Source organism: Magallana gigas, chromosome 4, assembly GCF_963853765.1.
Source record: "Magallana gigas chromosome 4, xbMagGiga1.1, whole genome shotgun sequence".
Classification (NCBI taxonomy): domain Eukaryota; kingdom Metazoa; phylum Mollusca; class Bivalvia; order Ostreida; family Ostreidae; genus Magallana; species Magallana gigas.
This window is the reverse complement of record NC_088856.1, coordinates 38,833,454-38,860,814: the sequence shown is the minus strand read 5'-3', so window position 1 is coordinate 38,860,814 and position 27,361 is coordinate 38,833,454. Positions and strand designations below refer to the sequence as shown.

Genomic DNA, 27,361 nt, shown 5'->3' with positions numbered 1-27,361 from the left:
AATAAATATATTAAAATTGAGTCAATGTTTTCTTTTTATTTATGCAACAATTTTAATTATAACGACATTCAAAAATGACAGACTGTTATATTATTTTTCATTCAAGGAATCACAGGTAAAGTCTACCTGTGCCCCTTTAGAAGGCCTCATAATTGTCCAGTATAATTGTATAATGATAATTGGGCAGTAGGCGTTCGGAGAATCAGCCCCTCAGCCATGTGCGATGGATGATCATCATTTAAATGTTTAATATTTAGGGTTTGTTGTTGTTGATTTAAAGCATTATTTGTACAGTTTATAAAATATTTTACATAAACAAACCAACCATTAATTTATGTCTGACGATGTTTCCGATTTGGAGTAATATCGTTCATTAATATTCATTTACACTCAAATTTAATTAAAAAAATACAAAATGGACAAACTTTGATAACATAAAATTAAAACAGTTCTTGTATTTACGGCTATATTAACTCAAACACGTTCATAAGCATGGAAGTGTGAGTCTCGGTGTGCGAATCTTGTGTATTAAATAACCGCTATGTAGTGCAGCCGTGGCCGAGATCCTCGGCCGTGGGCGAACGATAGATTACGTAAAGGTACAACGCACAGACCCGCACAGCTCAGAACCCAGGAAGCTTTGAAAAGATTGCAGTATAATGACCTTACTCTATCAAATAGAAGTTATTTATTTTAAACTTAAAACCCACAATTGATCTATGTCTATTATTGCTTTAGATTGAAAATGACATTCCTTTATTAATTAACTGAACGATTTCTTAATTGACACCCAATCGTTTAATCCATAAAAAAATATGTATAATCAAAACGAAAACAATTCTTGAGTTTGCGAATAAATAAAGTCATATATGAGAGACGCAACTCTCGTGTATTAGATAACCGCTGATCGCTAGGTAGTCCAGCCGCGACAATGGTGACCGATTTTCTCGGCCGCGGGCGAGGGAGAGTTTACGTAATGGTACACACACACAGCTCTGATTCAAGGTAGATTTTAAATGCATGGAGTTAATAACTATAATGTAATGCATAGCTTTTTTTTTAATTCCATATTTTGTGGTTTACTAGAAAAGAAAAACAATGATTTGTTTTCCAAATCCCGTTTTTTAAGGATTGTGCATTATAAGAACTTAACAACAATGACTTAAACTCCTAAAATAAAGCACGTATTCTAAAAAAAGAAAATTCTTATGAATTAATGCCGTTTGTATAAACCAGCATACATTTTTTGCGGTAACTTTATGCCAGTTGTACGCGCAAAGACTTTCGATAACTTGTCAAATGAAAACAGGTACATGTTAACATGTAAAGCTTTTTACACTCATACTACACAAATCTCATACAAAATAACATTGTAACGACCTTTATGAGATCCCAACAAACAACTTTTCCAGCGACAGCCATATCAAAATCCTAACCGTTTTTGAGTTATTAAGCAAAAACTTTTAGGGGCCATTCGCCCTTAATTGAAGGGGCCAGCCCTTTTTTATTGGTGTCAAATGAAAGCCATTGATATTCTGCACAACTTTTATTCTACATGTCTTAACAAAATATTTTTTGTTTAAAAGATATAAAGGAAAACATGTCTAAATTTTTGCACTTTTTTTAATCCTGTTTTTTGACCCCCTACCTTTTCCTAAATAAAAAACGTAATCTAAAAACAAAAACCGATGTGCACCACAACAATGTCTCTGCTATTCAAATTCGTTGGATTCCCATTCCCTGCTATCATAGTCTCAGAGCCTTTGTCTGGAAACAAAAGGCCCTAAAATTTTTTAAAAGGGAAATAACTCTTTAACGGAAAGGGAATTCTAAATTTTATGAATTGCTTAAGATAGTGTTTTGTAAAGTACATTAGCCCTGAAAATTTGAGCAAAAACCGTTCAGAAATGAGCAAGATATGAAGCCTCAAAGTTCGCGTCTAGGAAACAAAAAAAAAAAGAAAAATAAGAAAAATCTTAACCCGCACAATAATAGAAAGGTCTTCCGTTGGAAACGGAAGACCTTAATGAATAGTGAATGTCCCTTTAAAGCCTTTTTTTTCACGTTACTATAAGATTACGGCTGGAATTCAAACGATATTGGTTTTGACGATAAAAATGTTTTCAGCATGCATCATCAGGATTTAAATTTTTGATAAAAGAATTCTTAGTAATTTGAACATGCTGTAGTCAAAAAAAAAACTACTTATACTTTTTTCTTCTTTAAAAAAATGAAATTGACCTTGCAAATATATACCATACCTCACATTCTATGATTTAGCAAAGCATTGTTGACTTCTATAAATATAAGCAGTCTAATTAATAACATGATACTTTATAATATACATGTCACAGCTAACGCCGTTTTTTGTTGACAATTGCATAACACACTTACACAGGAATGTTTTTCTTAAGTTATCGATCTTGTAAATTTAAGATCATATACCTTTTTTATTCAAAGAATAAGAAATGTTCTCTACATACCTTCACAATAATAAATATCATGGTAGCAGAAGAGACCAACCTCGATCAGACCTTTAGACATTGTACCAGTATTTGTCATTGTTTGTGATTGATTTGAGCATATGTTGCTTGTGGTGATTATACTGATGTTCCTTTTGGTTGTCAACTCAATAAGTCAAAACTTTGGATAAAAGACTTTTCAAGATGAGAAAAAAATCAAGAATTCGATTAAAATTCGGTAAACCTAGGCCGACGAAAAAGTATTAGTATATATTCCTGAATCAAGTACTGAAAATCAATTGTTTTGTTACATTGTAGAATAAGAAAGAGGAAGCATGTCCATTTTTCTTGACCTTTGCAAACATCGTCATAAACGTTTTTCCGTTCTTGTGAATAGTTCGTGTTTTCTTTTAAATGGTTTCTGCATACTTTTCTTAAAGAAACCTCACTGGTTAATTGGATTAATTCTGACAAGACAATATACATGTATGGAGGACTTTGTGATTTTTGTTTTCAGTTCCATTTCAAATGAATATTTTTTGTTTTCTTGTTGGTGAATCAAAAAAATAATATTCTTAGAAATTAATGGTTTGGCCCACAGTCGGTAAGGATTGTGCATTGCAAAAAAACAAATACAACTATCTTGCAAACTGTGCATGCTTTTCCTTTCTCCTTTTATAAATTTATTATGCAATATTTCCGAAGTGTTATTAACAGATACGAATGCTATTCGACTTGACCAACAGTTTTTATTTTACATTAAAGAGAAAAGCATTCAAAGTTTGCAAGATAGTTGTATTTGGGTTTTTTTCAGATTTGACAGCTAACATTTATGAATATGCTTCGCCTCAGCAAATTATTATTCATTTTAGTTGCGTTGTCAAATGGTATACCCATCAAACGAGGCAACTAACCTTTCGGAAATGATACCGGTGAACGGTCTCAAAGCAAGTTTCCTCCAAAATCAATTTTAGTTTATAATAAATGGGAGAAGATAGTTGAAAAACATGATAAAATGATAATCTTTCACTGCGTGATTTATATTTATTTAGTTTGTAGAAGTCATAAATATAAAGACTTTAAATCTATACTGTTTGAATTTCGTTTTATGAAAAGACTCGCGTTGAACAATATTTCAAAATAAATTTGTTACACTTTTTTGTGATCATAGTTCATTATAAAGAAGCGCCAAAAAAGGAAGTTAAACATAAATTAATAGGATTCAACAACTGCAGGTAACTACAACTATATCATATGGTATTTTTTAACAAACACGTAGTTTTCATTGCCAAAAAAACTATGAATTTTCACGTCAAAAGACAAACAAGTATAATTGTTAACTTTGTTTTAAGAAGTATATATATATATATATATATATATATATATATATATATTACGTTTTACATGTACATAGACCTTTTTAAATACATGTAATTTACAGAGAATACAGAAATAAAGTAACTAGTAAATATTGAAATGCAAATCAGACAAAAACAACTATAAAGCAGCTATATTAGGCTCAATGATTGGGCATTAGTATGTGACAAGTTTCTTAAAATACATACTATATACTAATGAAAAACTTGTGGGAAAACAAGGGGCTGGTGAATCAATTATTCTATCTGTTCCAAAGGATTTTCTCATGATTTTTAAGAGACGTCATTTGACCATTCGAAGTATTTCTGTAAGGGAAGACCACGTAACGTCGTGTGGAAGGAGGATGTGTTCAGTGGTTCCGGTATTAACAGGAGAACACTTGATACACATACAGGAAATCTTACTATCAGCAATTGATTACATCTCATGTGATATGTCTTGGAGGTTGCATTTTATAAATAAATATTTGTAATTTTAAGTACCTTTAAAATAACGGAAAATTTAAAAAAACAACATATAATTATATGACAACGAAATGAATTCATTTTTATGAATGAGATACTATTGATGTGCATGCTTTGTTATTCTAAAAAAACGTGTTAAAACGATACAGTGTGGAGGTGTCAAAGCAAGAATGAACGATTTCCTTAACTCTTAAGTTTCATTTTCAGTCTATAGCGCAACATTGCGATGAGAATAATTTTTTGATGTTTGAGTATCCAGCACCTCTTTAAATTAAAAACCTCCAAAATTCACATCAACAGTTTTATCAATAGTTTAATGTAATAAAAGGTATATCAAATTAGATATTATAAGTATTAGAACTTAAAAAAGATTTTTTCACTACAACATTGACTGGGTCGATTAATAATGTCAAAAATACATGCACTAGTCTGTGATCGCCGCCCATGTCTGTATTATTCTTTTATATATCCTATTAGAAATTACTTCTAAATTGTGCGTGCGTTTTGCATAAAGTAGATTAGAGAACTGAAAGAGAAGAGTGAGGTCATCAAATTGTATGTTTCAACTGATTTAGGTTCCTTCTCTGTCATCATTGCGCTGTTGGGGATTTGTGACAAACCAATAATATTGCATGTACACTGTGCGATTTGGATATGGTCTTTCTCATTGGTGTATTTAATATACATAAACGTTCTTGTTTGTAGCGTCACTGTACCGTTGGTACAATTTGGAGGACCTACAGGTTTCGCAACTAGAGCGACATTCTTGATTATCAAGTAGAGTAGAAAACACTAGAGGGAAAAATCCAGGAGCGATATGGCTTCCAGGAAAAAGGTAAAGTTGACAGTTTTTCAAGTAAAAGACAATAATCGAGTTTATTTCTATTTTATCAATTTTATTCTTATATTCATATTCGCTGATAAGATATTAAAGGATCACTTAAATATATTGAGTTCAAATTAAGAAGTCAGTATTCAATTCAAATTAAGAAGTCAATATTTAATACAAATTAAGAAGTCAAAAGCAATGAAGCTTTTGAAACATACAAAACATACACGCTTTACAATATAATTGTTGAACATATCAAATGATATGAAAGTAATTATTCGAAAGACTGGCATTTATAATTGTAGAAATGAGACTCGGCAATGTTAACAGCAGCAATCGTCCATAAAGAAAAATCATAATTTTCCTCAAAAGATGTTGGGAAAAATCTATTTGTATTACTAAAAAATCGAATTTATTGATTTTCTTTTATTATTTAACAAAATCACTGTTTACATGTACATGTATATCGCTGTTGGATATAGCAATGCCTTTTGTTCTTCATAACTTTAATGCATGATCATTTTGTTAAGGGTTAATATATATATATATATATATATATATATATATATATATATATATATATATATATATATATATATATATATATATATATATATATATAACGGAAGTGAAGTCATTTTGGTTTTCTTTTATGAAAAGACCCCGCATTTTGTGTTTTTAAATAGTATGAACAATTGCTATGATATCCACGAAACATCAACATATAGAACTACTTGCATCAAATATTTATCTTCAGCAATATAAACGTATCATATATTATCTGTTACAGTTTAAACCAAAAAACACAAAATTAAACTATGATTAACACTAAAAAAGCTTAAAGTTTATAAACACATCCTAAAATGTTTAAGAAACAAAAAATTACTTTTTTATACATTTCAAAACAAAGCACATCAAATATAATATTTTTAAAAAAACAACACTTAATATATCTGTTCAATGTTATTACTCTTTACAAACACGTCTTTTATATATTATTCATTCCAAAAAGCGTCAATAGAGAACACACTTTATTTATTTAAAACATTAATACAGTAACTGTTAACTATTTACATTTGAAAGTTTCAACTTGTGGAAATGGCTATTTGTAAACATTTTGACGCCATTCAATAACCAAAAAACAAATTGAAAAATTTACAGACATGGCTTTTGTTTTTTCGTCCTCAACAAAAAGGAAAAGCTTTTAAAAACCCTTTTTGAATTGTGCAAAACAATATAAGATTTTGAATAGAAATAATAAAAACAACTTTGGGATGAATAGATGGTAATATATAGACTTGTAACAACTTGAAAGAACTGTAAATGCCTAGCGAAAGATAACTCAAAATTATAGCTAAATATAAATAAAATGAAGGTGTTTTTGTTGGAATTAGGGGCAGGGGTAAGTAAATTTAATATGTTATTCAAGGAATTGCAAGACAGAAGCTAAATATTGAAATTTTAAAAGTATTAACTTTTTCGTCACCACATGTTTGCCTTAAAGTGATACATCAATTTATATCCCAAGTTTTCAATATTTCACTGTCAAATACGAAAGTTTTTTAATTGATCATTTCTTCCATTTTGTCGACATGATTTTCTTTCTGGTATAATTTATGTCAATTACAAATTAGTTATATTTTACATATTTTGCCCACAAAAAATGAAAAAGAATGATATGAAATACCCAAAACATGTTTAGATTTGGTCAAAATATACTCAAATATTTTCTAAATAGTGTTTGATTAACTGCAATTGCTTTTCCAATCCGTATCTTTTGTGAAATCCCTTACCCGGCTGTTCTGATGAAGTTTTGCTAATGTATGTTATTGATGTGTAAAAATTCAATCAGATTAACTCCGTGCAAATATGCTGGGAAATCAACCATTATGCTATATTTAATCAATGTATCGATAGATTTAATGTTCTGTATATACAGGTTAACTGTTTTGTACAAATCTCGTTCTACAAACAGGTGGCAGCTTTCTTAATCTACCTTTTATTCCAATTTACGTGGATGACGGTGGCACAGGTTCTGCTTATAGAGATATTTAGTGCAAAGCAATCGACAGATTCAAATGTCTGGTAAGTCAAAAATAGAATCTGGGCTTCGTTCAAGATCATAGCAGCAAGGCTGGCTGCTATGTTAGATATTGATGAATGATGAATGGCTGATACGCATTATTTTCAAGCTAGCATATCGTTCAAGATCAGTGTGTCTATGTATGTTTGGGTAATTTTGATCTTGAACGCAACCCATTTAAAAACTTTAACATTCTCAGCAGGTACTCTCTATTCTTTTAATAGAATGATCGGCACGAGATGTTAATTGCAAATGTCGTTTCATATAATATATTTGTAAAACACAGGAAGAGTTTAAGAGTGACATGATATAAAAAGGGAAAATCGATCACGATTTGTTGGTAACGATGACTGAGTTAGCTTTACTTTTAAGGTATCACGTTTTGATTTCATTTTGGAGATGATAATTACATTTAAAATGAATTTTATTTATCTAATCAGCAAAGAGAGATTAATGATTCACAAATAATCAACATTTATAGTGAAAATCTATCTGAATTCAAGAAACAAACAAGTTTTTTTAATGGAACAGTTTTTCACGCGGAAAATTTTTTGTAGGAAAATGACAAAACAACTTTATGAATTTTCAATATACTTTTCTTTTCATTATACCTTATTCATCATTCATAATTTTAACATTTGATAGGTCTGTAAGGAATTAAAAACTAATGTTTATGTGACTGTTCAATGTTTCAGTCATCAAAACAATGCTTTTTAATACTATATATGTAGTTGAAGATATGCATTTTAAACAATTTAGTACAAATGTACTAAATGTTTGCACTGCAGTGAAAGTTACCGAATACAACAGATGAGAAGAATAAAAAAGAATGGCTTCGTTTGTACTTGTTTTATTTATTTATTGTTATTAAAATGGGATATAAATTTGGTTCCTCGACTTATCACCTTAAGTTTCCCTTTGTGTACAAATCGATTTAATCCAAAATGACGAGTGTGATTAAACAGTTTTTCTTATAAAATCACTACTCTATAATTTATTTCTACTATAATTGTACGTCTTACTTCTTTTTGATGAGACTGTTAACTGGTTCTCGCTGAAATGTTTTAATGGGTAAGAGTTTTATTGAAAAAAAAAGATGTGACATTCATTGTGACAGTACATTTTCTTATCAACTTCTAGTATGTTTTGAATTCACGAGAGAGAGAGAGAGAGAGAGAGAGAGAGAGAGAGAGAGAGAGAGAGAGAAACATTTCAAAACTTCATAATCTTCTGTTATTATGTAGTCCGTATGGTGTCTATTATAATGATAACTACAATACAAAAATGTACATTGCTCTGATTTTTATACATATACATTATTATACTCTATATTAAAATATTATGATACTTCCCTGAAACTGGCGCCGTTATTTTGAATAACATCACATGTGTCTGCGAACTTTTTGGACAACCCTCGTATTTTTGTATCTCAATCCTACAAAAGCATTGAGAAGTTCCTGTGCTTTTTCTCTTAAAATTTCGGCATATAAAAATAAGATTTAATAAAGATTGGGATCTTTTTTTTTTCCTTCAAGCGTTTTGTATTGGGCAATCAAAAATGGTAGATGTATCTTTAAATTTCATACCATTTCTATAAAGCCATTGTATGAACAAATCCAAAAACTAATTTTCCGGGAATGATGGGTTCGATAAATACTGAAGTATGCCGAAAAGGGGACCAAGATTTGGTAATTTTATAAAAAAAAATATTAGAAATTTAAATTTTCCAGGGGTGGTTATAGTGAAAGATGTGCTTGATTCATGCCATTTTCGATTTTTATTTCAATGGGTCATATTTTCAACATATTTTGAACAATTCTCAGCGAGAATTAGTTTACAATCTCATCATAAAGAAGTTACGACTGCATATAAAGAAGTTACCACATCATATAATGAACGATAACATCATATAAAGAACTGACATCATAATATATTAACTAAACTAATGCATTTGATAAAATTGTCCCATCATATACACTTAAGGATTGCCCATTGCGTGATACGTTTTCACCACAATACGTAAAGGTTTTACCACCATACCTAATAATTTTCACATACCATAACATGACATAAACACTGTTTATAATCAACTTATCAACTAATGCTAAGAACTCGCACTGCATAAAAGGGATTTGAAATTGCACAGTAAGAGTGAACCACAATACAAATAATTGAACGATAATACATTAAGTTTCTCTGTCTGTAAAATGAGTTTACCATATCATATAAAGATTAGTTCATAGAACACAATGATTAAACCATGGCATTTAATGACCTTACGATATAACATAATGATATTACCACTTCATATAAAGATTATACCCCTGAATATAATGATGCAATTACAGTATATAGTGATGTTACCACTGCATAAATTGATTTTACTTTTGTGTATATATATATATATATATATATATATATATATATATATATATATATATATATATATATATATATATATATACATACCAATTAATTAGAGTTTTCAATTTTACTCGGTTGGCTTAGTCGATTAATCGGAACCTTAAGTCGAGCGATAGTTGAGCACTCGTTAATTTATTGAAACTGTGTGTCCCTTTTCAAATTAAATAATTGAACTGTCACATACACCGTATCTTAAAACATAAAAATTTAAGAACTTGTGATAAAAGCCTATATGTAATGATTTCAAATAAATTCAAAGGTATTTTATCTAATTATCTGTTAGATAATGCCCTTTTCTCTTAGCTTTGCCTTTTTCTTGTGATGCCTTCACATAATTGAGCTGCATATTGGCAAATCAAATTTCACCTGTTCCATGTTAAGTCATTGTCCCTTGCCATGCCAACTCAACAATCAAAGTTAAAGAATATTAAAACAAACGCCTTGAGATGATATAGTTATATTTTTTATTAATATAAGCATCTTATCCAATAAATAACTGTATAGATGAACCACAAATTAATCTCTTCAAGTACATATTAGCATAAGTACTTCTATTTCAACAATAATTTGATCCGCAAATTCAAAAGAGATCAATTTTTATCCGCTTAAAAATATACAAAGGATACCAGTTCGAAGGAACAGAGTGTAACATGACCAAAAATGCCGAGAAAAGAACTCTTTTTTTTTTTTTTTTTAGTCGAAGCCCAAAAACTGCCATGTTAAGAAAATAAATATTGTTCTGATTTTTTCTTCTTTATTTTATAACGATTAATTGACTGATAATATTTCAGTCGATGATCGGCGTGACCGAGCGATAGTCGAGTGCTTGCGTACTCGTTGACACCACTACAATTCATATAATATGAAATTGACCTTCAGGCAGCTATGGCGTTCCATAAAAGTGCAAAAACAAAATATCTTTTAGTTGAAATTGCTTTTAATCATTTAGTCGTTAGACAGCATTACTAATGTTGGATCTTTAAATGCAATGCAGGTGACATTAAAATGAAAATTAATACCTCTCAAAAAAGTTAAGAATACCAGAGGCTATATCTTAGTTCTCTCTCTTAGTCCTGTCCTTGCAATTGCAACTCTTGTTCTTGTATTTTTAAATGTTCACATATCATTTTGTATTGCGTAGGTCCAAAAATGCAAGTCGCTATTTTTTTAAACCTTTAAAATGATCTTTCTCGATTTTGTTTAGGTTGGCAAACATTTTGATTTTGTTAATATTTCCTGAATTGATGATGATGGGGTATGATATTTGGATGTCAAATGTCATCGCAATGAAGAGTTACCAAGAGTGGCCAGAAATTAAAATTTTAATAAACGTAAGATTTTTTGATTAAACACAACTAAAGAGAGCTTTACTCGAACATTATTTTACTCCGAAATGGGGAGAACATTTAAACTACAGTATCTTATTTCGTTCTCTTTTGTTTTGGTTGACAGGGTGCAGTGATGTCAATCATCGACGCCATGGCTCTCGGATTCTTAACAATCGTCGCCTTTCCTAAGCTCCCCCCATTGTTACTTTCTGGTATTTTCTACGTCGGATTATCACCAGCGAATTACTCGTTCAATGTAATTTTTCCTAGTGTCTTAAAAAAAATAAAAACAACTTATATTGTCATTTGCAGATTTATGGCAACTACAAACAAGCATTTATGGTGTTTCATAATTAGCTACCAAACTTCTGTTTAGGTTAGAAAAAGTTTATATATAGGCTTTTACACAGGAAATTAATGTTAAGATATTTAATACTTATGATTTAAGCCAAGAGATATACATCGAATTATACATCTTTTTTTTAGTTTAATAATTAGAATATATATATATATATATATATATATATATATATATATATATATATATATATATATATATATATATATATATATATATATAAATATTTTAATTTTTTTTTTTTTTTTTTCAGGAAAACGAAAAAGACAGGACATGTTTTTTCAGTGGACGAAAATGCATTCTACCTATAATCCAATTTCTTCTCACGATATCAATTTCAACTTTGCTTGTTTTAGGCAATATAATGAACAATACAATTGCGTGTTTCTTTGGTTTGTCCATAATTATGCTAAACTTGACGCGATCTACGCCTTTGCAAAACCATATCTTCAAAACCGATAGCAAACAAGTTCAAAACGCCGGAATCTTGTATCGCTTTTTGCGTATAGTTATATTGATTTTATCGGTATATATAGCTTTTATGCAAAATAATGAAAACCATGAAACATCCATTTCCTTGTTAAACATTACAAGTGATGTAACGATTTTCAAAATAACCATTGTGTGTGCTTGCGTACTTTTAGGTCAAATTGATTCATATATTCCTAAACTGAGTTCGCCTATGGTAATAATGACAATGATAGGATATTTTTGCATCACACTAACCGTATCCATCTTAGTTTTGTGTGTCTATCTTGTTCACAACAGCTTTAAAGTATTTGAGAACATTAAAAGCTTTCCTGTCTCATTTTCAGTAAACCACATCGTATTATACTCATGTACTTGCCTCTCTGTTGTTTTGTTCTATTTTGCAACATTTCATGACATTTATAAAGGAAAATATTGTACCAGAAAATGTGTTCTGGTCTCCTATGATAATGTTTTTTCTTGTCAAAACTTGATCATGAAAATATTGCGAAAACCAAAGTGTTTCAAAAAGTCTAAGCGTAGTAGGATATTTGTCTGCACAACGATGTACCAGGAGTCGGCTACTGAAATGAGACGTCTGTTATGCAGCCTGAAAACAATTTCGTCATCAAAAGCGATAAAAGATCGCAAAATATATATTGAGTCTCATATTTTTCTTGACAATGGAGCAAATGAAAAGAAAGTAAAGAGTTTTGGAATTCAACTTTTAACGCTCATTTGCGAAACCTTTAAGATGGAAGAGAAATACGAAACTATGATTAACACGCCCTATGGAATAAGGTTTTCCTGGAATGTACCGGGACAAGCTCCGCTGTTTCTACACCTTAAAGATTCTAGCCTTGTTCAAGCCAAAAAAAGATGGAGTCAAATAATGTACATAAAATATATTCTTCAATACAGAGAGAAAGAGCTCCATATTGTTCAAAAACCAACAAATCCCGTAAATTCTTTTTACAGCGTGCCTTCAGATTTAGTTGATGGGGAAGCTGATTTCACATCAAACGTACAGCAATCAGAAAATGATGCAAAAGCACTTGCACACACTGTGATATCCAGCAGATCAAACACGAAGGTCTCGTCTGCAACTCAATTGGCAGAAAAGGAAGGAAATGGAAAGTACAGATCTTTGGACTCAACTGAATATTATTCTTCTAGCAATCAAAACCAAGAAATTGTTTTAAGAGTTCCAAGATGGCATTTAACGACCAAGAACAGAAGATCGTCTTTTGACCACAGCTTCATTTCTCAACAAAATTCTGCCTCCACACATAATTGGGAAGACGCACATTTTCAAAACAAATCAAGTGATAACTTTTCTTATCCGAGTTTTCAATCCTCATTCTTTTACCAATTTGAGAACCACAAAGATATAAATAACGGATCAAAACATCGACAGAAATGTATTCAAGGTAATACAATGTACCAGGATTTTATTTTAGCCACTGATTCAGATATGGCTTTTGATGACCAAAGCGTCATAAATTTACTTAAAACCATTGAAAAAGACACAAGCATTGGAGGAGTGTGTGGAAGAACAGTTCCTATCAGCGTTCAAAGTCATCCCATCGTCTGGCTTCAAAAATTTGAGTATGCTACAGGTAAATGAATTAAAATTGTATGATGATTTAGATTTTCTGTTTATGTTAATCTTTAATGTCAGTAGACATCATACGCAAACACGCTACGCAGTACAGTTAAGGCGGTCAATAAAAATATGGGCAAATTTTTGTGATGAAAACACGTATACTTTAGTTAAACTGGCATGTCCTTTTTAAAATCAATAACAGTCACTCAAATGCAATATATTTCTAAAATATAAATATAACAGTACAATATTTTATGTTCATAGTGGTCACGTGATATGGTAGTCGCATGGTACAAGCAGATGCATCTATGGTTTTGAGGTCATTTAAAAAATTCAATATTGCAAGGGCATAATCATGTCAAAATTCACAACTGAATTATGAAATAACTTGATGTTATATCGTAGATTTTGAAAAACGGTGAGAACTTTTTAAGATAAGAATATTTGTTAGTAGAAACCGTAATTTATAATGCATATGTTGAATAATTTTGAAGGTCACCGGGTTGATTTCATTAAAAAATAATTAATTTGTAAGATTTTACAAGGATCGTAGAAGTTTTTAAGTTACATAGCATATTTCAAATTCACATGTAAAAATTTGTCGGGATCAGGTAAGTGTATGCCCTTGCAATTAAGTGATTTATTTAGGTACTCAGATTTTAGATATATGATATTTTATACAAAACCGAGGTGGCTTCTTTATACGATGCATACTTTTAACAAAATGAAAATAAGACTATATAGGTAGCATTCTACTAATAATAATTTTAAACAAAATATTCATTTATACTTTTCCGTTAATGTATGACATTTATTTTTCTTCGCTATAAAACTGCACGATAGCCTTCAATGATTTAACTTAATGCGTCATTTGGAAGCATATGACGTCATATTTTGTAGTACAGCGAGAACGACATCTCGCTTATTTTTCAGTGTGTACGATATAACGGACATCAAAATTGTAAGTAATAGCATTTGTTGTTTTTAATTAAAAGACTAGTATAAGTTAATTTTACTAATAAATAGATTAATAAGTACTTTCGAGGTTTGTAATATACTGTGATGTCATAATGCACATTTCCCGTACTTTTTGTCTGACCGGAGTTTATTGACAGCCTTAACTGTGCTGCGTAACATGCCTTTGCAACTACTGCAAGCAAACAAGTATTGCGAACAAATTACATATTGAACTGATTTGTGCTGTTTTCCAACCTTTATAGCTCGAATGAACCTCAATTAAAAATACAAATTTCTTTCCCTGAGTCTATATTGAATCATCCTTAAAATAAATAACTAGTTTTTATTCCACTGGTCATTTTATAATGTTGACATCAAAATGTCCCAAGCAAGTTTTCTCGAATGAAATCATATGATAACGAAGTATGGAAGACAATTCACTTTAAGTTTAGAAGTTAAAGTTTAGAGAAAGTTTCGATATACAACATCATTTACAGTGTTCCTTAATAGTATACAGAAAATCATCTTTTAACAATGTAAACAATATTTAATTCAAGCACTGTTTCCAAAATCAATTTGTCACTTTATGAACTAGACAAACCCAACCGAAAAACGCGTTTGAAGGAAGATTAAAATATTTGGTCGGAAATAAGAAAGAAAATATTAAGCAGATATAATTGCAATGTATGGGGATATAAATTATCCCCGATGCTGACAATAAACGTGTGAACTTTAAAAAGTAAAAGCAAGACCCATTGATACTTGAAAAAAAATAACATATATATTTGTTTAAATACTTGTTGAACTACTACTACAAAAGTGTATGCAATGTGTTTTTAAAATATAAACAATTTTTAGATTTTTTGATGAGCAAAAGTGCTCAGAACATAATTGGATCCGTAATGTGCTGTCCGGGATGTTTCAGTCTTTACCGGTTTGAAGCTCTACATGACTGCATTGACACTTATTCTATGCCAACTTCATCAGCTTTGGAAGTACTTACGAAAGATAACGGTACGTTAAGCAGTAAAAAAAATCATGACAAAAAGTCTTTAACTTTGCATTTGAAATGGCATATCAGAAGATAGTCGTGAACAACTAATATTGATTTTTGTTATTATTAGACAAATGATTGAAAAAAAAGAACTTACTGCAATTTGATATTAGTGATTTAAATTAAGATGTGCAAATTTGAAGATAATTGCAAGGTACATTATGCCAACCTCCTTAAAAGTCGTGCTATTTATAGAAGTTGGTGATAAAACAATTTGTATTTCTTAAAATTGAATAAGCTATTTTTTGAATCACTGAAACAAGAGAGACGCTAGCTTTGCTTTTGTGTTGTTTTGGTAGGCGAGGATAGATGGATATGTACACTCATGATGAAATCAGGGTGGACCTTGAGATATTCTTGCCATGGATATAATACGACTTTCTGTCCAGAAGAAACAGAAGAATTCATGAAACAGAGAAGAAGATGGCTCTTGTCTGATTTTGCAAACACAGTTATAGTCGCAGGAAACTTGTGTAAGGTTGTTTTTTTTTTGCCTGTGCGCAAGTACTAAGTACTTACATATTCCTTTGGCGCACAGGACAGTAAAACAAGAGGTATCCATCGTTGTCTGCCACTTACTAACTTCTGAAGTGTGCCCCAGCTTCTCCTTCAAAAGAACATATATGTAATTAAAGATTGCTTGATAACATATTAGTTATTGTTACTCTCCATTTCTAATTGTGTTATAAATTGGTAAAATTATATATATATATATATATATATATATATATATATATATATATATATATATATATATATATATATATATAAAACTCAAATAAGAATAGAAAACATGCTACATTTATACAATAAATCGAAGATTTTTTTGTACTTGATAAGTGGATGTTTACAATTCACAAAAAACAAAGACTTTTGAAAACAAAAAAAACAGTGTGTTCTGTATCATAATCTATTTGTATGATTGATTTTTGATTTTGCAGTACATCTAATGAAGAACAACACTGCCTTCACCGTCGTGTACACGTTATATTTCCTACTGCTTTTCATTGTGCAAATTCTCTGCCCAGGAACGATTTTGCTGATGATGTCTTTTTTGGTCAAATTGGTCACTGGATTTCCAATCACTGTGAACGCCGCTATTCTTTCAGCGATTTGCCTTGCGTACTGCATCGTTCAATTAAGTTATGTGACTTCTTACAAAAAAATGGTCTTTACCAAACTTTTAATTTTAGCTATGGGCATTCTGACGATGTATGTAGTCGTTGCAGCTAGCGTATACCTTGTCCAGGGGATTAGCAAAGGTAATACTAAATTATTTTGTATATAGATGCAATATTGGACTATTTCATTCGCGGGTAAAATGTTAGAAATGTAATCATAACATTGTCTCACTTTGTGAAACTATCTTATAAAAAGGTATTAAAGAATGATTGATTGTTACAGTGGCAGATAACCAAAAGTAAAAATGTTTGCAATGATGAAATTATGTTTATAACGATGACTTTACATGATATATAATAGAGAACAGCAGCTTAATTTCAGCTTACATAACATTAATGATATAATCAAGAAATCGGAAATGATTAAGTAATCTGATTATATCTTTACACGATGTTATCGCCAACGCCTAAATAAACAAATATACTGGCTTTCACATCTCATAATTTATTCAATTGAACTTCACCGCAAAATTCTTTAATGCTAGATTGGCGAAGATACTGGACGAGTAAAAATTTTTACTAACTATGGCATTTAAGAGTTCCTCTAGTAGCTAATCTACTTTTGGTGGGGGAGGGGATACTTTTTTAAATGACTTATTAGTTATCAGATGTATCCCTGGCAACTATTCATATAAAAATGAACAACTTAATAGCCAAGATCCATTTATCTGTTCTTTATTTGGGATGTTTCTTGAGATTTTGATAACTGTTTTTATTACATAGCTAAATGCATGGTCATTAGTATCTTTTGGGCGCTTTCTACAATATACATGATAGACCCCATAGCTGTTGTAATTTGTTTCTGTGGTTTTTTTGTTTCATGTGTGTGTTTCTTAGAGTTTTTTATTAGCTCACCAGAGCTAAAAGCTCAAGTGAGCTATTCTGATCACATTTTGTCCGTCGTCCGTCCGTCCGTCCGTCTGTCCGTCTGTAAACTTTTAACATTTTGAACTTCTTCTCTAAAACCGTTTGGGCAATTTCAACCAAATTCTGCACTAAGCATTCTTATGGAAAGGCAAATATAGATTGCAAAAATGAAAGACTGATCTTTATTCAAAGCGGAGAAAATATCGAAACTGTAGAAAAAGGGGGTATATTTTTAAAAATCTTCTCCTCAAGAGCTACTAAGTCAAATTCAATAAAATTTAGCATAAATAACCCTTATGGAAAGGAAAATATAAATTGCAAAAATTATGGGCTAAATCTGATTAAAATCTGAGTTATTACGAAAATAATAATAAAGAAAGGCGTGTTTCAATCAGTTAATAGTTTCGGGTTCGGTATTCCATGAGTCTTAGTAAATTGGGAAGGCAAACCCGGGTCGGGCCAAACCAAAAGATTGGCAGTTATTAATCTGTCAATCTCATTAAATTTTCTGGATATGCTACGGACCAGTATATTTGTGTTCGCTGTAAATATTGTTGCAAACCAATGCGTATTTTGGAACTGACGATTGCCGATCTGCCCCGACTTTTATTTTGCCCCCGCCCGGTTGTGCCTACCCATTTTACCAAGACTTGTATTCCATACTTCTAAAACGAGGTTCTTTGTTTAAAGCAGCCATGACAAATGATAAACGGGTCGATCTGACAATGATGAATTTGTTTGTGCAACAGTTCGCGTACGCAGGGAATATTTGAAACATGCAAAATACATTGGTGCCGATTTTGTGAAGTACATTGAGGTTAAATATTTCAATGCGTCGACAGTTTTCACATATGACGGTGTTGTTAGCTCGTTTTGATTTTCGTTTCGTTTTCATTATTTATGCTTTGTAACCTGAGAACTATCTCCTATATTTTGTAATTTTTACGTATCAAATCAAACAGAAACGTCGGTAAATCAGACAGTTAACTGTTTACCTGATGTATTAAAAAGTACTTAAATACAATCCATTTTATCGGTAATAGACCAATCCACACTTTACAAATTTTAGGTCCCTTGGCTGCCATCTTTGGGGAAAAAACCATAGAATTCTCAAAGTAGCCTTTGTTGTTTAGAGGGTTGTACCTTCGTCATTTGACGTTTAAAATCCGTTACCGCTGTGAATTTTGACTTGAGGCAACCTACACTTTGAAGGAATAGATTAAATTCTAAGAGATTTCTTCACAGGACGCCCAAATATTTGGTTACATAAAGAAGGGAAAAGTTGGATTTTCCCTTTTGACCTTTGGGTTGACCCCAAAAAGGGGAGCAACTTTTGCAAAGTGTGGATTAGACTATTCGGTATGATATTTTGCGTATTGGTCGATTAATGCAATGTTGTTGTTTTTTTTTTTGTTGGGATGCTCAGCATTTTCCCGAGTTTATTCAGTTTAAATAGAGTTTAATATTGCTGACGGAAATATGTAGGTAGATAAACGCATAAGATTCATTTTGAAAAATAAACTGTGCTCTTTATCTGATATAGTGCATGTTTCTTATGTTTAATTGTTTACAAATTTATTTACTAACCATATTTGAGTGTTAAGCTTCGAATTATAAGCAAGATACAGAGATCTATGTTTGTACACAGATCTAGGGCCAATCTTTTTTTTTTTTTTTTTTTTTTCATTTTAAATGCTGAATAGGAAATACCAAGTTAAAAATCTTAAGCTAAATGTAATAAACTCATGTGAACAAAAAATGACTCAAACCTTGCAGAATTGTGAGCTCTGTATCCAGCTTATGACTCAAACCTAGCAGAATTGTAAGCTCTGTATATTGCTTATAATTCTACGATTGACGCTGTAATTTTGGTTTATCATTAGAAATGTCTCGCTAAATGTTAAATACTTGTACAAAAAAAATTAAAGAATGAAAGGATGTATATAACTATTCTCTGGGGACCCCTCTTTATACAATAAATAATGTGAAATCTACATCAATTTTGATGGTTTTTCAGACACGAATAAATGAAAACGACACCATTAAAACAGTTTCCATAGTTCTGATACATTTCTGTTGCGGGGATAAAGGAATTATCGTTATACCTAAGAACATATTACAGCGTAAAGTTATCCTGTTTGTAGCCATTTGTTATTTTTTAATAAAGATGGAAATAATGAGTGGGTTATAAAAGTCACACCAGTTTACGCTAGGTAATCAACAGTCATTTAGTTATAATGGAGAAGACAAATTATTTTTTTTCATGTTTTTAATTTGAAGAATTGGGCGCATTGAGGTCCAATTTTCTTCTTAACATCTATAGGAATTTTTTTTAAAATAAATTACAGTTTTTATTATATTTAAAAAAAAAATACAATAACTAGTAAGTAGTTGAGGAAGAAAATGTACCTATATGCTCTCACATACTGTGATCGCTTTCTAAAGTAGGGAGGGGTAGAGGAGGGGGAGAAGAATGAAACTATTGGGAATTGGAAGTTAACAGCTAGTGTACCCCTGCCAAATGTTTAGTTTTATATCTTGCGTAGGATTTTCTTATTCTGGGTAAAAATATTCCTTTAAAGTAAAATGTTAAAGATTATGCAGATGCAAAATTATGTGTAAAATTCGAATACTTTATTTTCTGTTATTCTATCGAGGGACCATATGGCACAATATCTTTTGAACGCCCATTTTTGCTCAGGTGAGCGATGTGGCCCCATGGGCCTCTTCTTAATGGGGGGGGGGGGGGGGTGTCTTTTTTTATATTTAATTGTTAGACAAGGCATTCGTTAAACTCCATCTGTTTTTCTAGATGACTTCATTTAAATTAGATTTTACAAAAAAAATATCCTGTATCAACTAGCTACAGTTGTACATGTTAGATTCGGTTTTTTTAACAGACGCAGGTTTCTTGCTTAATTCCACTTCCCACATCGTGATGGTGGCTTTGCTTGCAGTTATTTTCCAACACCTCTACTCGATATCCCTGCACCCTTTTGACATACACTTGTTATTGGCTGGGATTGTGTACCTGTTTTATGTTCCTTTCTTGTTTATTTTACTTCCGCTGTACGCAGTTTGCAATATTGTTGATCAAACATGGGGCACAAGAGATAACGTAAACGTAAGTATGTGTTTTGTTTATTGTATTTAATATGTGGACATAAGACAGAAAAAAAAAGGTTTAAAAAGGCGGCTATATAGTTATTATTATTCCAAAAGTATTATACATTATAGTGATATTTTCTACTTTAAATTGCAATATGCATATGAATACTATTAGATAATTGTACATACTGTATAAGGATGCTTTTTATTCAGAGTTTGAGTTGTCAGATTCGGGTTGTTATATCAAAGTTCAATGTCATTAGTAAAATTTGTTCTAAACACAATAGGTATTTATGAGATAAATTATTATTGGCATACATTTCGATATTATTATTTTTTTTTATTATTATTATGGAATTAGGCTTAAAAAACAGAGAATATTTTGACTCATTTTCCAGATTTTGTTTTCCGCTAATTTAAAACATTTGGGCGGTTCTTTGATAATAAGATATACGATTTTCTTTGTTAATCATTATAATTTTGCATATCTAATACTGATTTTATCTCACTTATTGATTAAGATAATCGAATGGCACTTATTGCCAAATATTGAAAAAATGCTTCAAAACAACAAAAGACACCAAACATGTGTATCTAAAAATTTTGATCATTGCTGTCATATAAAAAATTTAATGCCAGCATAATAAGGTCAATATAAGTAGTGTAATACTATACTATTTAAGTGTTATCATCATTCAGTGTTATGTTAAATTGAATTAAAAAAATCGGCAGGGATTTGGAAACTGATAGAGGAAATTCGGACTGGAATATTTTTAGCTCACCTGAACCGAAGGTTCAAGTGAGCTTTTCTGATCACCCGTTGTCCGTCGTCCGTCCGTCCGTCCGTCCGTCTGTCTGTATGTCCGTCCGTCTGTAAACTTTTCACATTTTCAACTTTTTCTCAAAAACCACTGGGCCAAATTTAACCAAATTTGGTACAAAGCATCCTTATGGAAAGGGGGTTATAAATTGTTAAAATAAAGGGCACAGCCCTTTTCAAAAGGGAGATAATTGCGAAACAGTAAGTTTAGGGTGCATGTCTTTAAAAATCTTCTTCTCAAGAACCACAGCACCAGAAATGCCAATATTTACACAAAAGCTTGTATATATAGTGAAGATTCTAAATTGTAAAAATCGTGACCCTCGGACCAAAACTGGGGCCCCAGGCGGGGTTCAAAGTTTAACATAGAAATACATAGGAAAATGTTTAAAAAATCTTCTTCTCAAGAACCACTGCACCAGAAATGCCAATATTTACACAAAAGCTTTCATATATAGTGAAGATTCTAAATTGTAAAAATGGTGACCCTCGGACCAAAACTGGGGCCCCAGGCGGGGTTCAAAGTTTAACATAGAACAACATATGGAAATTTTTTTAAAAATCTTCTTCTCAAGAACCACTGCACCAGAAATGCCAATATTTACACAAAAGCTTGTATACATAGTGAAGATTCTAAATTGTAAAAATCGTGACCCTCGGACCAAAACTGGGGCCCCAGGCGGGGTTCAAAGTTTAACATAGAAATACATAGGAAAATGTTTAAAAATCTTCTTCTCAAGAACCACTGCACCAGAAATGCCAATATTTACACAAAAGCTTGTATATATAGTGAAGATTTTAAATTGTAAAAATCGTTCCCCTCGGACCAAGACTGGGGCCCCAGGCGGGGTTCAAAGTTTAACATAGAAATACCTTAGGAAAATGTTTAAAAAATGTTGTTCTCAAGAACCACTGCACCAGAAATGCCAATATTTACACAAAAGCTTGTATGTATAATGAAGATTCTAAATTGTAGAAATCGTGACCCTCGGACCAAGACTGGGGCCCCAGGCGGGTTTCAAAGTTTAACATAGAACTACATATGAAAAATGTTTAAAAATTTTCTTCTCAAGAACCACTTCACCAAAAATGCCAATACATACACAAAAGGTTGTATACATAGTGAAGATTGTAAAAATCGTGACCCATGAACAAAAAGTGGGGCCCCAGTAGGGGTTTAGATTTTAACATATGTAGGAAAATGTTTTAAAATCTTCTTCTCAAGAACTATAGTGCAACTGTTTGGGATATTACTATGCATACATGTACATCCTAAAATAATGTAGATTCAAAAAATTGTAACTCCCGGACAATTGATGGGCACCAAGAGGGGTTCAAAATTTAAACATTTTAAAAAACATAAAGGAAAAGTTTAAAAATTTTCTTCTCAAGAACTACAATGTTTTAGTTTGTGGAATTTCTATGCATGCATCCTTTGCTTATGTAGATTCCTAATTGGTAAAATTGTGACCCCCGGACCAATACTGGGGCCCCAAGATGGGGTCAAAATTTATTAAAGAAATATAAAGGTAACATGTTAAAAAATCTTCTTCTCGAGAACTACAATGCTTCAATTTGTGAGATTACTATCATGCATACAACCTTGTATAATGAAGGTTCGACAGTTTTAAAATAGTGACCCCTGGACTAATACTAGAGACCCAAGATGGGTTTAAAGTTAAATGTAGAAGTACCGGTATATATGGAAAATGTTTAAAAATCTTCTTTTCGAGAACTACAATGCATCAATTTGTCAGATAACTACGTCAGCACCCTCAAATAGTGTAGATTCGAAATTATAAAAGCCGTGATCTCAATCTAATACTGGGGCCCCAAGAGGTGTTCAAAGTTTAGCATAGAAATATAGAGGGAAAATGTTGAAAAATCTTTTTCTAGGGAACTATAATGCTTCAGCTTGTGAGATAACTAGGCAAGCATCCTTAAATAATGTAGATTCCAAATAATTAAAACTTTAGCACTGGACTAATACTGTGGCCCCAAGAGGGGTTCAAAGTTTAACATAGAAGGATATATTGAAAATGTTTTTAAAAAGTTTTTCTCGAGAACTATAATGCTACAGTTTGTGAGATTACTATGCAAGGATCCTCAAATTGTGTAAACTCTAATGTAGTGGAACCAAGAGTTATCTTTCTTGTGTTCTGTACAGTCTGAGAGTTATTCCTCTTGAAGTGGAACTCTGCTATGTTCAGTTTTTCAGGTTGTGTACGTGCGGTCCCACCGCAGTGCTTCACATTTTCATTCCTATGTTACTATTTATGTTGTTCAAGCCAACCATAAACCTTGGACCATAACTGGGTCCCCAGAAAGGGGTTCAATGTTTAAAATAGAAAAAGCGTATGCTACGAAATGTAATGTTACAAGGAACTGCTGTTCAGGTGAGCGATGTGGCCCATGGGCCTCTTGTTTTAAAAACGAAATGCTTTTTTATCCCTAAGGTTCTACTGCAATTTAAAAAATGTGTTTCTTTTATAAAGAGTTTAATTATTTGTTATATATTCTGAATAAATGTCATCCTTAAGTTGTTTTTTGTTGTTGTATTTTCAGCAAAATGTATCGGTTACAAGGTTTTTACAGTTTCCCAAATTCAGGAAACGAAAGAGTTCAAATTTGAAATGTGCGTACAATGTATATATGAAATTTTAAAAAATGATTTTCAGGTAATACCTTTATGTTGCATGTATTTAGAAAAAAATTAACAGAATGCAATGATAACGAAGTTTTTTATTCTCAGAAAAAAGAAGAGGAAATTATCTTTAAATTCATATGATTTAAGGTATCCGATCGATAATAACCCCAGATTCAATGAATCTGGATGTATAACAGATATGTAGGTGCGTAATACCCAGTATACCTACTAGACACAATTTTCATGTTTAAGAATCAGTTTGTAAGAGCGGAATGTGTCGTAATATAAGACCCTTTCCACCCCCCCCCCTTTTTATTTTTTTTACTTTTAATCCATTTTAATCAATTCCAAGAAAATTTACCTGGTATAAATTTGTTAAATAGTTTCATCTTTTTTTTCAATTTTTATACCAAATCATTTATTGATATTTTATGCAACCTATTTATTTTTTATATTTAAAAATGTCCGTTTCCCCATAGACCTTAATACAATCTTCATTAAATAATTGCTGCTTAGGTATAACATTTTTTAAACATCCTTTTCTACTCTAAAATTCTTCGAACTAATATGCATTTAAAAACATGATGGACATTCAATATTTGAGAATCAGGTCCAAATATGGATCGGATACCTTATTATATGATACTAAACGTACTAAAGAACTCCTCATCCATTACTAAAGAGAAACATACATGTTAATAAATATATACAATATATCCAATTTTAACAGATCGAAGCAATGCGTTCCAAAATTCAGCCATTGATCTAAAAGATGTAAACGAAGACGAGGCTCTGTTTTGGCAGAATCTGGTGACTGACTGTATAGGGGTTAGCGTCAACAGGGGAAGTTCCCAAGAAGATCGAACCAATGGTCTGCAATCTCTTCGAAAGAGGGCTGTCATTGGCTACTTAACAGTCAATTTTCTTTGGATCGTCATTTTGATAGGAACGGATGAACTGTTGACGAAATTCCCCACGGATAGACTTCTATTCGGTCTAATTGTGCTTGGTATTCTATGTGTACCTATATTTATTCAGATGCTTGGAATGACAGTGTATCGATGTAGCGATATGTTGACGCGGTTTGGACGATTGATTTCATAATAGTTCCGTATGAAACATATCGTGTATGTGACAGAACATGTTGGCGAACTATGACGTCATAAAGGTGTGACGTCATATACTTTTCCATGACGTTATATATTTAACCACTTATATTAGAGAGGTTAAGCATTTAAACGTGTACGTCTACGGGTACGTGTGAAGCTACAAGTCTGTTTACACGTACACGTACCAAAATTTGAATAATGTTATATAACTGTAAGTGTACGCGTACGTGTAAAATAATTAGATTCAACGTTTTCAACATGTTTAGTCTACTCTCATCGTTTATTAAATAATTCTATGACTTTGATGAAACCATAAGCATTGTTGTCCTTAATTTATCGTCTGCTTTACATTGCACAACATCTGATGTACACTTAGTCTATATTCTTATCAAAAAATGCTACAAGTTTTCTTCTACGTGTACTTTTGATTCTACACGTTTTGTACAACTTGTAGAAGTACACGGTGTACGGAAAATATGACATAAAACACATAAAATTAGGGTATTCCCCTAGTTACACGTACACGTTGAAATGCTTAACCTCTCTATATTATCTCTTACTCTGCTTGTGTATGACTCAGATCGTGTAGTTGATGAGTTGACATATACTTTTTTCTTTAATTTTGCTTAATTGTGTTTTATCTCTAACGTTGAACTGTTTGTTCTTTACAACCATATACATTGAACACTATATCTGTATTACATATATGTATATTAAATATTTAAATTTAGTGTTAAAGTAATGATTCTCCTCATCAAAAATGTACATTGAAAACTATACCTGAATTTAGAATTAGTGTAATGATTCTCCTTAAGTTTGTATTAGATCTATGTGACGTCCATAATCCGACATGTATAACACTCGTCTAGCATGGTCATGGTTTATGAACACAAATAAACGTCAACACGGGTTTTGGTTATATCAAAATTTATTCAAAATGAAACTTTCGAATTTGTCAATATTTTCATGTTCTTTTAACAATTTATCCATAAATCAAATCATGCAAATAGACCGAGAGAGAAAGAGACGTGCGGGTCAGGGTAATGGGTAAGAATTGTGAATTGTATTTGAAATTAATGTTGAAGGTAAAAGTAAAATACTGTTCAAAGGAAAGTAAATCGGGTATGGCAGACTAACTGAAAAAAACCCCCCAAAAACCTTAATTAGCGTATATGTAAGATGGTTTGGATAATTATATTCATTATGTCTTTTATATCAACTTTCAATAAATGGTTTTTATTTCTAAAAATTGTTTGTGGCTGAGTTGTATAAACGATCCATTTCATAGTATGTCAAAATCTGAAAATTGTAGTGTAGAACACCACATGCAGACACTTAAATAATAAAATGCTTCTTTTGGGATTCATTCGGGATATGAAGGTAGCGACATTGCAGAAAAATACATAACCTGCGTTAGTATATAAATAGTGCCTGTTTGGGAGGGTAACAGCTCAAATTGACACCCCGAGAAAACCATTGTCAACCGACGCTTCGCGTCGGTTGACAATGGTTTTCGAGGGGTGTCAATTTCAACTGTTATCCTCCCAAACAGGCACTATTTATTTTGTTATACTGAATGTCTTAATTTTAAAGAAAATTTTACTGCTTTCATATAGGAATAACGTGAATTCTACAGCGAACCGTACGCGCAGAATTTTCGCGCATGTAACAATTTTTAATGTTACCCGTTGCTAAGTGCGTTGCTAACGCTGAGGATAATAGAAAAGATTATGAACTGCGTCTTAACCAATCAGATTTCAGTATTTAACATTAAAGTATAACAAAACACAATCATAATGTAATTTTTTTCCTGCAATGATCGCTACCTTAATAACCCGCATGAATCATCATAGAAAGTATTTTATTGTGTATTATTAACATCTCTCTTTTAAGTAATTAATAAATTGATTATGAAAAATAAGTACAAATCACTAAATTACTGTAAATGTACATAAGTACGTTAGCTAGAAGAAACAGCCAAATCGTCTCCTGTGAGACTTTGAGTCTGACATCATCATGATTATTTCGTGCAGTTCGTGATATTTTGTAGGTCGCTGAAGGTTTAGACCAATCGATAAACAGGGCGTGTCAATTTCAGACCTGTCAATATCTTCTCAGTTTCAGCCGCTGTAGATTTCGACCAATCGATAAACGGGGCATGTATATTTCAGTCTGGCTGTTTCTATAGAGCTATGAATTAACTATAAGTTTTCGTAAGA

At 31.6% G+C, this 27,361-nt stretch overlaps 1 protein-coding gene across 2 annotated transcripts; it reads left to right on the top strand.

The window, feature by feature from the left end:
* The first annotated feature begins 5,011 nt into the window (after positions 1 to 5,011).
* On the top strand, positions 5,012 to 26,307 carry LOC105321379 (uncharacterized). Of its 2 annotated transcripts, XM_034448760.2 has the most exons (11): positions 5,012 to 5,138; positions 7,108 to 7,217; positions 10,844 to 10,970; positions 11,092 to 11,223; positions 11,579 to 13,412; positions 15,215 to 15,370; positions 15,710 to 15,883; positions 16,352 to 16,672; positions 20,359 to 20,582; positions 23,952 to 24,021; positions 24,764 to 26,307. In XM_034448760.2, exons 1-11 carry the CDS (start codon positions 5,121 to 5,123, stop codon positions 25,135 to 25,137), a joined length of 3,540 nt encoding a protein of 1,179 aa, XP_034304651.2. In that variant the 5' UTR covers positions 5,012 to 5,120; the 3' UTR covers positions 25,138 to 26,307. The 2 variants fall into 2 exon arrangements, with proteins under 2 accessions (XP_034304651.2, XP_065938456.1); XM_066082384.1 differs by lacking the exons at positions 5,012 to 5,138; positions 10,844 to 10,970 and having other exon boundaries at positions 7,113 to 7,217.
* The last annotated feature ends 1,054 nt before the right edge of the window (positions 26,308 to 27,361 follow it).